The sequence below is a fragment of the Hemiscyllium ocellatum genome, chromosome 1 (assembly GCF_020745735.1).
Source record: "Hemiscyllium ocellatum isolate sHemOce1 chromosome 1, sHemOce1.pat.X.cur, whole genome shotgun sequence".
Lineage (NCBI taxonomy): Eukaryota > Metazoa > Chordata > Chondrichthyes > Orectolobiformes > Hemiscylliidae > Hemiscyllium > Hemiscyllium ocellatum.
Genome location: NC_083401.1, coordinates 87,285,842 through 87,298,358, shown reverse-complemented (window position 1 = coordinate 87,298,358; position 12,517 = coordinate 87,285,842). Strand labels below are relative to the sequence as shown.

The following is a 12,517-nucleotide window of genomic DNA, read 5'->3' as shown; positions in this document are numbered from 1 at the left end:
CCTAGCTGCTACCAGTTCTGAAGAAGAGTTAACTCTCTTTTTACTTCATAGATGTTGTCACACCTGCTGAATTTCTCCAACACTTTCTGCTTTTGTGTGTTTCGGATCTCCAGCATCTGCAGTTCTTTGTTTTATTTTGGAAGGTGGTGCATTTTAAGTATAATCTTTAAATTTTTCTTAGACGACTTTGTTTCTTTTGATGTTTCTATTGGTCAAATTAATTTTTAAATTGTGTGAAGTTGTTCTTGCCATTCCAATGTTAACAATCTCATTTTCTCATTCAATTTTGCTTAATTGTGTATGAGATTTTAACCAAAGCCTTTGTAATGTATTTCTCTACTCCCTTCAGCAGGAAGCTGGATCTGGCAATCTGAGCCAGAAATCAGATGAAGATGACTTTGTTAAAGTGGAAAACTTGCCTCCAAGTCTTTCAGTCCTCTCTGAGGTAATCGCTGTACTGAGATTACATAGTATATACAGCACAGAAGCAGGATCAGTGACCATAAAAGCTCCATTCTGCTATTGTGCTTCACTTGAGCCTCTTTGTATTCTCATTTCTCTGACATGATTGACATAACCTCTATGCCTTTCTGCCCCATGTTCTTGAATGCCCCCAAATATGCCTACACTTGTTAGTTCGATATCTATTAGTCATAGTGAGTTCACATTCTGACCACTCTTAAACATATCACCTGAATTCCCTGTTGGATTTATTAGACTATCTTCAGTTCATGACCCTTGTCTGTCCTCTGTTACAAGTAGAAACATTTTCTGTACATTACCTCTATCAATCCCTTTTATAATCTTGAAGACTTTGATTTTTTTGTGAAGAAGTGATCCCCACACTGTTTAATCTTTCCTGATAGATATGGCCCCTCGGTTCCATTAGAATTCCAGTAAAGCTTGTTTGCAACTTCTCAATTTTTGAATGCCATATTTGAGTATTGTTGAGAATAGACATATTTTGTCAATACTTTTCATCTTGTGCTGATCAGGACAATTCGTAATAATACCAACAAGAGGAAAATCAATTTTTATACATTGAGAAGAGAATGTTGTTTGGTTGACAAGTGGTCTGAGAGTGCTAGAAGTGTTGCAGAGGAGATGTTGCAGTTATTGCTGATTCACCGCTAACTGTCAAGCTTTGCTTAAATTTCAAATAGAAATAAAGAAAGTAGGAGCAGGATTAGGCCATTTGGTTCTCTGAGCCTTCTCTGCAATTCATTATGATCATAGCTGATCATCCAAGTCATTAGCCTGTTCCTATTCAGCTCCCATCTCCTTGGATCTTTTTAGGCCCAAGTACTGTATCCAACTTCTTGAAATCATGACTTGGCCTCGATTGCTTTCTGTGATAGTGAATTCCACAGGCTTGCCATCTCTGGGTTAAAACATTTCTTCTCATCTCAGGCCTAAATGGTCTACCACAGACCCTTAGTCTGTGATCCCTGGTTCTAGACTCCCCATCATTAGGAATACCCATCCTGCATCTACCCTGTCTAATCCTGTTCAAATCTTATAGGTTTCTGAGATCCCCACATTATTCTTCTGAACTGCGGTGAATAAAATCCAGATTCAAACTTTCTTCGTATGTCAGTCCTGTCATCTGTGGAATCGGTCTTTGTTGCACTTCCATCATAGCCATAATAACCTTTCTCAGATAAAGAAATCAAAGTTGCACACAGTATTCCATGTGTAGTCTTTCCAACAAGACTTCCCTGCTCCTGTGCTTATCCTGTCACTATGAAGGGCAACTATTTGTTGTCTTCACCGCCTGCTGCATCTGCAACCCAGGTCTCATTGCACAGTCACCACGCTCAACATATTGCCAGTCAGATGATGATGTGCAATTCTGTTGTTATGGATCAACCTACAAGCCTCCCCGCTCCCCCAAAACCAAAAAGTATTGTCAAACGATAGTCTTTTATATTTATTTACAGACAAGTGTAAGGTTTGTGATCCAGATGTGGTTCAATTGGTCCACCACTAGGCTTTAATCAGAACACACTTTATTTTTACAACAGTTAAAATACAAAGTTAAAAGTCACACAACACCAGGTTATTGTCCAACATGTTTATTTGGAAGCACTAGCTTTTGGAGCGCTGCTCCTTCATCAGGTGGTTGTGGAGTATAAGATTATAAGACTTCTGTAAGATTGTCTTATAATAAACCTGCTTCCAAATAAACCTGTTGGACCATACCCTAGTATTGTGAGATTTTTTTAACTTTGTACATCCCAGTCCAACACCGGCGTCTCCATATTGTTAAAATACAAAAATTACTTTGTTGAAATTCCTAACAAGATAAAATATTACTTAACTGCTAATCTCCAACTGTTCCAGTATAGGCAGCATCCCATGAACACATCCTTTGCCAAACTTGTTACATTTCTCGTGTGCTGCATCTCTAGTCCAGAAGAAAGAAAAAATCCGCTCTTTTTGATATTAAGAAGAAGTTTCAAGGATCTGTGTACCTGGACACCGAGATCTCCCTGCTCATCTACACTACCAAGAATCTTACCATTAGCCCAGTACTTTACATTGCATTTACTCTGACCAAAGTGAATCACCTAACACTTGTCCGCATTAAACTCCATTTGCCACCTCTCAGCCCAACTGTGCAACTTATCCTAACATTAAAAGAATCTTGATCAATTGAACCAATGGGCTGAAGAGTGGCAGTTGAATTTGGAAAATTGCAAGGTATTGCATTTTGGTAAGACAAACAAGGACAGGACTTAAACAGTTAATGCTAAGACCCTGGGTAATATTATGGAACAGAGAGACATTGGGGTTCAGGTGCTTGGTTCTTTGATAGTTGTGTCACAAATAAATAGGATGGTTTATAAGGCATTATTGCATGCTTGCCTTCATCACTCAGAGCATTGAGTATAGGAGTTGGAATGTCATATTGTTGAGACCACTTTTGGAGTACTGTGTACAGTTATGGTCACCCTGCTGTAGGAAGGATATTATTATATTGGAGAGGGTGCAGAAACATTTACAAGGATGTTACTAGAATTGGAAGTTATGAGGAAAGGCTGGAGCGACTAGTAATTTTTTTCAGTGCAGCATTGAAGGTTGAGGGTTGACCATATAGAGGTTTATAAAGTCATGAGGGGCATAGATAAGGTGAATAGCAAACATCTTTTCCCTAGTATAGGAAAGTACAAAACTGAAGGGCATAGGTTTAAGATGAGAGGAGAAGGATTTAAAAGGGACGACAACTTTTTCACGCAGGGTGGTTTGTATGTGGAGTTAACAGCAAGAGGAAGTGGTAGATGCAGTACAGTGAGAACACTCAAAAGACATTTGGACAATTATGTGAATAGAAAAGGTTTGGACAGATATGAGACAAATGTAACTAGTTTAGTTTGGGCGACTTCGTCGGCCTGGATGAGTTGGACCAAAGCATTTCTATGCTGTCTGACTCTTGACCTTCTTATTCACTCCATCTGTGCTTCTCACAATCTTGTACACATTTCTTAGGTCTCCTGTCAACCTTCACTGCTTCACTTCACTTCAGTGCTCTGGGAAAACATTCCTAGCCTATCCAATTTCTTCTCATAATTCAGATCTTGCAGCATAGATAGCATCCTGGTAAATCTTCTGTGCACCGTCTCTAGTGTAATCACATCCTTCCTTATAATCTGATAGCCAGAAATGCCAGCATGCGTCAATTGTGGCTTAACTAGTGTACTGTGTGTTATATTCTGTTGGGGAAAATAAATCTTGTGCCGAATCGTTTAAAACAAAATAGTCAGGAGACGAGACCTTGAGCAATTAACTAGCTTTATCATGGCCGTGGGGAATACATCTTCGTTCAGAACAAAGTCCAAAGTATTCCAAAGAAACACAGAATGTTACAAGTTATATCGTAAAAAAGAAGCCCCCACTGCCCATTAATTACACAACCTAGGGGCAGTTGTAAGGTCCCATACATTGTCCTGACCTACATTTGTTAATGTCTACAAAACCGAACATCCTCTTATATTGCAATTTCAGCTAGGCTAGAACAACTGATAAGGGACAAGAGAAACGACACATCATTCTTTGAAGCAACATTATCTAATGGCACTGAGGAGAAGAGACAGCCTGACCTTGCAGCTGCTGGCTATCAAAACAGAATTCTTCAGACAGAACTATGGCTAACAGGCTAAACTCTTACTGGAAAAAATTGCTTTGTGACTCTGGCTTCTACACAGTTTTGTGTCAATTTTGGTCAAAGTCTCCCACATATGCCAACATAATCTCCTAGCTCCTGCATTCTGTGCCTCTACTAATAAATTCAAGTCTCCCATCTATCACCTTAACCATATCTACTGCTTTTATTACCTTCAGGGATCTGTGGATATGCACATCAAGCTCCCTTTGATTTTCAGTACTTGCCAGGTTCCTACCATTTATACAATGATCCCTTCCCTTGTTAGCCCTTCACAAATGCATTATCTCACTTTTCCAAGTTGAATCCCATCTGACCAGTGCAATGATATCCTCCTGCAGTTTATAACTATCTTCCTCCCTATTTATCACCCTACAAGTTTTCATATTAATATGTACTACAAGCTAGATGTCCTATTAAATACCGTCATAAGAACATGTGCATGTGCTGCACCTGCTTCATTTCAATAAAACTAAGTAACAGCTATTTGCCAGTTAATTGCGGAGGGCAGTACCCTGACTGAACTAAGTCAACATGCCTGGTTTGATACTAAACAAAGCCTGGCAGTTAACAGTCAATAGTCATTAATTGCTCTGTTCTCTTTGGCAATACCTTTGCCAACCAAATAGCAGTACCTCTCCTTCACTAGACATCCCCAAATTGACAGTACTCCCAATTTGGTGGTGCCCATGAATTTTAGAAATTGTACTTTGAGTCCTGAGATGACTGACTAGCGATACTAATAGGCACTAATTTAAAAACATGTCCCATCATTTGTTTTCAAATCTCCACAGGATGAATTGGTTAGGAGAATTTCTGAGGAAGAGCAGCATAACAATTTGGCTTGTGTTCTTCTGAACGCAGATGGAGCACAAGAACTTGCAGGCAACCCAGATACTCTAAAAGAACCAGGTAACAAATGAATTAGACTTTTGCAATAACTTGCCTGCATTTTGTAGTTTAATTGCTCAGTAGGGTTTCAGATAATATTGGATTTCTTAAAGTTTTTTCATAGGTTGTATATTAATTATTTTCATAAACCAAAGTCCTGATGTGCAATATGTGAAGATGCTTTAGGGATAAACAACTACAACATTATCATTCAACTTGTGGGATCCTCAGAATTCTTTGAGGAGGTAACAAGCAAGTTAGACAAAGGACAGCCAGGATACGTGATCTATTTGGATTTCAGAAGGCCTTTGGCAAGGTGTGACACAGGAGACTGTTAATTAAGATGAGAGCCCATGACATTTGAAGCGAGATACTGTCATGGATAGAGATTTGATGTGATGTTTTGAGCTCGAAATTCTTCCTTAATTTTTTTCTTGGGTAAAATGTATCGTAAAGAAAAGTTCCTTCTGACATATGTTTACTCGACATGATTTGGTGCCATCATATGCTAGGAGAACAATCCATCTCCTGAATCATGCTATTTGTTCTGATCTTTATTAACTGGAAGGAGTGTGGACCTGCAGCAGAGGAATATTAATTCACATACCTGAACTAGATAGAAGTTAAATTTAACAGGTATTTAGTGTGTGATTACTGTATTTAGTATTATTGATTTGTAAGCTATCAACAATATTAATTTTTTCCCCTTTGTTTTAGAAAACGGTGGAGCCCGAAGTGCATGAATGAATATTTATTGATCTTCATCACTGTAATGTTTGGTTTGAATACATTAATTAAAATGTAATCCTTGTTTACGGCTAAAAACATTTTCTTTTAATTAGCCTTCTGCTAGAATTGTTGTTCCCTTATTTAGTTAAGACTGACCAGTATTTCCTGCTCCATAAGTTACAATGCATCAATACTTTAAATAATTTTGTTTTTAAATAGTCTAGCTTCAAGTTTTACAAGTGAAATGACACACAACCCTGTTTTATATTAAAATAAATCCACTTTTATAATTAAAGTCTATAGTCCCAACACTACTATATTTTGACATTTGGAAGATGGTGAATGTGATATGTTCATGAGAGTTTCCTCAGTCCATTTTACCTAGATTGGATAACTCCATCTGCTGTTTCATATGTTGTTGTTCTTTAAATAGCACCAATTTCGACCTATTTTTCAAGAGATTTTATTGGGGAGCAATTTTTGGGACTCTCTACGATGTTTGCAAGCATTTTTGTTATGGATAACGTTTCCCCATATGCAGTTCATAGGAATCTGCTATTATCTTCTGACATAACGTTCACTTTGCAAACAATAAGGTAACCTCAATATATCTGCTGTGTTCAATGCAGCATTTTGGCACAGATGATCTCATTCTTCATTAGCTGGATTCACCAGTCGTAGTTAAACTGTTCCAATAGACTTGTGCTGCTGTCTTTTCAGTAGAGCCTCTTCTCATCTACCAAACACACCCGTAAATCTGAAATGTGATAATGAATGTTGGATATATAAGTAACTTGTCCTACTTTTGTTAACATTGCAACTCACTTGCAAATTAGAAAGAGCCACAGTATTGATGTGTTGCAGGAAAAAGTGAGTTGTATTGGTCTTAACACTGAATTACTGATCTCAAATCTGTGTTTTTTTTCTGCTTTCATATTCTAGTGTAGAATTATGTACAAACACAGTGTAAGATTGATATTTTCAAGAACTAAGGAAATTGATTTGTTATTTTAAAGTGCTGTCATCTGCTAAAATTCTCTGAAACGTTTGGTTAAAACTGCTTACTATTTTTATACATATATTCAAGTGAGTCATTGGATGCCACTCAACTGAATCTAATTGCAAGTGAGCAATGACTATTAATTTAAAACTTCAGTGTCAAAAGCAAGATCTGAATTAGTTCCAAAACTTCCAAGGTGGTGTCACAATGGAAAACTGCATATTCTATTTAGTTCAAGAGCTGAGATGCCATCCAGATTTAAGCAATTGTATCATTCGCATGCATACAAGTTTTGTGTGATTTATTTTCATTTTCATAAGCCCTAATAGCATACAAGGACATATTCATTTTACATGCATATAATACTAACACAGTGCTATTTTAAGAACATCATTGCAGTTGATGTTTTCCCAGGTCTTAGTAAAACAAGTCAGGCCTTGATAACAGGCTGTACTGTGCTTTTCTTGAAGATTTTGAGATGTTTTTACTTTATTAGAGCCTAAAATAAAGTGTGCATAAAATTGTCAGTCTGTAGTATGATCTGTCTAGAAGTTAATATAATTTACTGGAACTATTGCTTTTGTAAATTGGGTAAAAGCATGTTAAGTGGAAATATTACAAATTATTCAAACAAGCAAATATTTCATCCCTCATTACAATCATTCTTAAACCTTTTGATTTCTAAATTTCTTACAAGAGTGATTTTAACAATATGTTGCTGTCTGCAGCATGCTACTACACTAGACACAAAGAAGGAGTTGATTTACTTTTCTGCAAATGCCTGAGGGCAGTTAGAAGTGATTCCTACAGAAAAAGACTTTTGTGAAATTGAATACAGATTTGTCTTTGACACTATTTAGACGAGGTGCACTGTTTCAGCTAGTGGCAGCACAAACCACTTTTTGAAGAATTAGACATGCTAAGTTACCTTTCAACGCTTTTCATTTTTGCATCTTAAATGTTTTGATGGTTTGTGCATTTAAATTTAGATTTTTTGACAGGCATGTTGCTGTGTTGTGTAATCAGTCTTTAACCTCCATTTTATATGTATGATTTTAAAATGTTTACTATGCAATTTCAAAATAAAGTAACATCCTTTGTGTTTGTCATTACTGATGTGAGAAAATCATACTCAATTTGTACTGACTCAATAGACTGACTTAAGAATTCAAGTTTTATTTGAAAACAAGCCCAGATTTTCTGATCAAGTTCAGAAACCCTATTTCCAACCTGATTAGACAAAAACATGATTTGCATTCAACATTGTCTCTATGTTGCGTGACCACTACAAAGGTCTCTGCACACCTATCAGCATGCTAATGCCATGCCCAGCATTGTTTTCTGGTATTGGACGTTGCTGTCACATACAGACCTCCCAGATCTGTATTTTCTGAACAGGAGATTTCCAAAGCAGCATAGATGAACTATGCCAAGAATTCATGAAAACCAAAGTGAGAATATCAACATGGTAACCACGTATCTTTTTTTCAGTAAGTAGTGCCATATCCTGTTATTTAAAGATCCTGTAGCCACTTTGTAAGCTATCAAGAGAAAGTAAGTTTTTTTATTTACTTGTGGGATGTGGATATTTTGGTTGGCCAGTGTTTTCATTGCCTATCCCTCGTTTAGGAGTCATAGAGTTGTATTGCATGGCAATAGACCTTTTGTGCAACTCATCCATGCTTAACTGTTTCTCAAATCAAATTAGTCCCATTTGGCCCATATCCCTCTAAACCTCCTGTCCAAATGTCTTTTAAATGTTGTAACCATGCCTGCATCTATCACTTCCTGTGGCAGTTCATATCCTTTATATGAAAAGGTTGCCCCTCAGGACCCTTTTTAGCTTTTCTCCTCTTAAAAATCTGTTCTTTAGTTTTGAGCGCCCCTGTCCTAGGGAAAAGACTTTCCTAAGCACCTTATCTATACCCCTCATGATTTTATAAATCTCTGTAAGACCACCCCACAAACTTCCTATTTCTAGTGATAAAAGTCCTAGACTATCCAGCCTCTCCTTATAACTCAGACTCTCCAGTCCCCCTCCAATTTAATCAGATTTGTCTTCTAGCAGGGCACCAAAACTATACACAGTACTCCAAAAGTGGCTCCAGCAACGTCCTGTACCAACACAACATAATGTTTCAATTCCAGCAAGCGGTGGTCTGAGCGATAAAGGCAAGCATGTCAAATGCCTTCTTTACCACCTTGTCTACCTATTGCCCTTGAGAAGGTGATCATGCACTGCTTCCTTGAAACCACTGCAGTCCATATTCTGTTGGTTGACTCACAATACCATGAAGGAATACCACAATTTTGACCCAGCAACAGTGTAGGAATGGGGATATTTCTAAGTCAGGATAGTGAGTAACTTGGAGGGGAACCCTGTGGGTGGTGATGCTGCAATGTATCTACACCCTTGTTCTTGTACATGGAAGTGGTCATGGATTTGGACGGTGCTGTCAAAGGATTTATGATGCCCCACAGAAATTCATCTTCTGTATCCTAGACACTGCTGCAACTGAGTGTTGGTGATGGAGGGAATGGATGTTGTGCCATTCAAATGGACTGCTTTCTCCTGGATGATGTCAAGCTTCTTGAGCGTTGGAAGCTGCACCCATCCAGATGAGAGGGGAGTATTCCATCGTACTCCTAACTTGTGCCTTGTGGATAATGGTCAGGCTTTGGGGAGTACTCACTGCAGTATTCCTAGCCTCTGGCCTGCTCTCACAGCCACTGTGTTTATGTGGTGAGTCAAGTTGAATTTCTGGTAAATGGTAATCCCAACAGACACCATTGAATGTCAAGGGGCAGTGATTATATTGTCTCTTATAGGAGATGTTTATTGTCTGATATTGTCGTATGCGTTTGAATGTAATCTTAATGTCAAGGGCTGTCACTCACCTCACTTCTGGAATTCTGTTCTTTTATCTACGTTGAACCAAGGCTATAACGAAGTCAGGAGGTGTAAAGCCCTGGCAGAACCCAAACCCAAACCAGGTGGCACTGGGTAGGCGCTGCTTGATAACACTTGCTGATACCTTCCATTACTTCACTGATGATCGAGAGTAGACGGATAGGGCACTGGGGTGGATTTGTTCTTTTTTGTGTGCAATAGGACATAACTGGGTACTTTTCCACACTGTCGGATAGATGCCAATATTGTGACTGTACTGGAAGAGGTTGGCTATAGGAGAGGTAGGTTCTGGAGCATAAGTCTTCAATACCTTTGCCAGAATATTGGCAGGCCTGTAGCCTTTGCAGGATTCCAGTGCCTCCAATCATTTCTTGATATTATGTGGGGGTGAATTGAGTTGGCTGAAGACTAGTATCTTTGCTGGAGATCACTGGAGAAGGCCAAAATGGATCATCCACGTGGTTTTTCTGAGTGAAGATTGCTGAGAATGCTTCAGTCTTATCATTTGAACTGATGTATTGGAGAATGTGAATTTTTGTGGAGGCTCCTTCAGCGAGTTGTTCAATTGACTATCACCATTCATTACTGGGTGTGACAGGACTGCAGAGCTTTGATTCCATGAGCAACGGATCAGATCCATCAGTTCTGTCACTTGCTGGTCATGCTGTTTGGCAGCTTCACTAGGTTGACACCTCATTTTAAGGTGTGTCTGGTGCTGTTCCTGGCATTCCCTCCTGCAGTCTCCATTGAACCAGTGTTAATCCCCTGGCTTATTGGTAATGGTTGTGTATGGAATATGCCAGGCCATGAGGTTGCAATTGTACTGGAGTACAGTTCTGCAGCTGTTGATGGCTCATTGTGCCTCATGAATGCTCAGTCTTAATTCGCCAGATCTATTTGAAGTCTGTCCCATTTAGCAGGTTGATTGTACCACACAACACAATGGAGGGTATTCTCAGTGTGAAGATAGTATGAAAGAGTGATTATTGATGAAGTCCTGTTATGGGCAGATGCATCTGCAATCAGCAGATTAGTAAGGATGTGGTGGAGTATATTTTTCTCTTTTTGGTTTTATCACCATCTACCACAGATCCCGACCAGCGCGTTCCTGGTGGTGGACAGTGAAATCCCCTACCTGGAGTATATTTTGCTTCCTTGTTCAACATGGAGGAGCACTGATGCATTAGCCAAGGGAGGACAGTACTTGACAACCAGCAGAAGGTTTCCTTACCCATGCTTAATGCGAAGTCTTTAGACTTCATAAGGTCTGGAGTCAATATTAAGGATTCTCAGGGCACATCCAGGGAAGTGTTGAATCTTTTGAAAAGCATTAAGATAGACTAGTCCACAAGCCCTGATGGCGTATAGCCCAGAATGCTGAGGGAGACAGTTGAGAAAATTGCAACCTTTGTAATCTTTGTATCCTCTTTAGTAACAGGAGAGGCCCCAGAGAATAGCCAACATTGTTCCTTTGTTTAACAAGGACAACAGAAATAATCCAGGGAATTATAGGCCAGTGTGCCTTACATTAGTAGTAGGGAAACTATTGGAGAGAATTGTTAAGGATAAGGATTTACTCACATTTGAAAAAATATGAACTTACTCGAGAGAGACAGTATGGTTTTGTGTGGGGAATATCATGTCTCATGAATAAAAACAACTTGCAAGTCTGGCAGCGTCTGTGAAGAGAAATCCGAGTTAACGTTTCAGATCCAGTGACCCTTCCTCAACTGATGGTAGCTAGGAAAATGTCAATTTTAATGCAGAAGATAGAGTTGGGAGGAGTGGGGGTATAAGGAATAAATGGTAGGTGGGGGTAGAGCCCAAAGAGAGAGAACAGTTGGACACAAAGGAGTGGATAACAATCTGCCTTGGAGGGCGAATACCTGTAATTGGAGACTTTATTGATCTAGGTGTATAGGTCAACAGTTCCCTAAAAGTGATAATACAAAGTGGATCAGGTGATCAAGAACGTATATGGAATGCTTGCCTTCATTGATCAAAAAATAAAGTATAAATATTGGTAAGTCATGTTATCGCTGTTTAGAATTTTGGTTGGGCCACATTTGGAATACTGTGTACAGTTCTGGTTGCCACACTCGCAGAAGGATGTGGAGGCTTTGGGATACAGAAACCAGATTTACGAGGATGTAGCCTGGTTTGGAGGGTATTATCTGTGAGGAGAGATTGGACAAACTGATTGGTTTTCAGTTGAACGGCAAAAGATGATAGAAGTTGAGAGGCTTGGATAGAGTGCATAGTTGGAGGTTTTCTCCAGAGTAGAAATGTCAGTTGCTAGGGGTCATAGATTTAAGGTAAAAAGGGAGAAAGTTTGGAAATGTGAGAAGCAAGTCCTACCAACCTCTCACAAAGAAGGTAAGTACCTGGAGTGGAGGTGTGGTGGAAGCAGATACAATAACAATATTCAAGATCCAAATATGCAGGCAATAAAGGGAATACAGGCTGAGTGAAGCCAAAAGGTTTTTAAATCAAGAAAGGCATCATGTCTTGGTGCTATATTGTTCTTTCATCTGTGTTCAGAATTGTAAAATTGGATGAGGCTGGCTACCACATTCAACCAACATAGACTTAGAACACACGTGAGATCCTGAAGTAGATACTTTCTCATGAGCCTATTCAGTGATATTACACACCTCTGGAGCAGATGGGACTTTAACCCAGATCTCCTATCCCAGAGGTAGGAACACTACTACTGTAGAAGAAAGCTTGACCTTGAGTACTGTACATGTGATATTTTGATTTTTCAAATCATGAAAATGAGTAACTAATGGAAAGCAGAGTACTGTTCTACATCAGATTACGT

The 12,517-nt window shown here is 38.9% G+C and overlaps 1 protein-coding gene across 6 annotated transcripts in view; it reads left to right on the top strand.

Moving 5' to 3' along the window:
* Positions 1–7,898, top strand: part of pcm1 (pericentriolar material 1) — a 156,418-nt gene extending 148,520 nt beyond the window's left edge. For 3 of the 6 annotated variants that reach the window (XM_060823962.1, XM_060823943.1, XM_060823928.1), the window contains 3 exons: positions 350–445; positions 4,957–5,074; positions 5,771–7,898. In XM_060823962.1, coding sequence (XP_060679945.1) covers positions 350–445; positions 4,957–5,074; positions 5,771–5,796 — 240 coding nt within the window. In that variant the 3' untranslated portion in view covers positions 5,797–7,898. The remainder of the gene's footprint in view (positions 1–349; positions 446–4,956; positions 5,075–5,770) is intronic. The other 3 variants (XM_060823968.1, XM_060823934.1, XM_060823953.1) reach the window with 2 other exon arrangements.
* Positions 7,899–12,517: the final 4,619 nt, after the last annotated feature.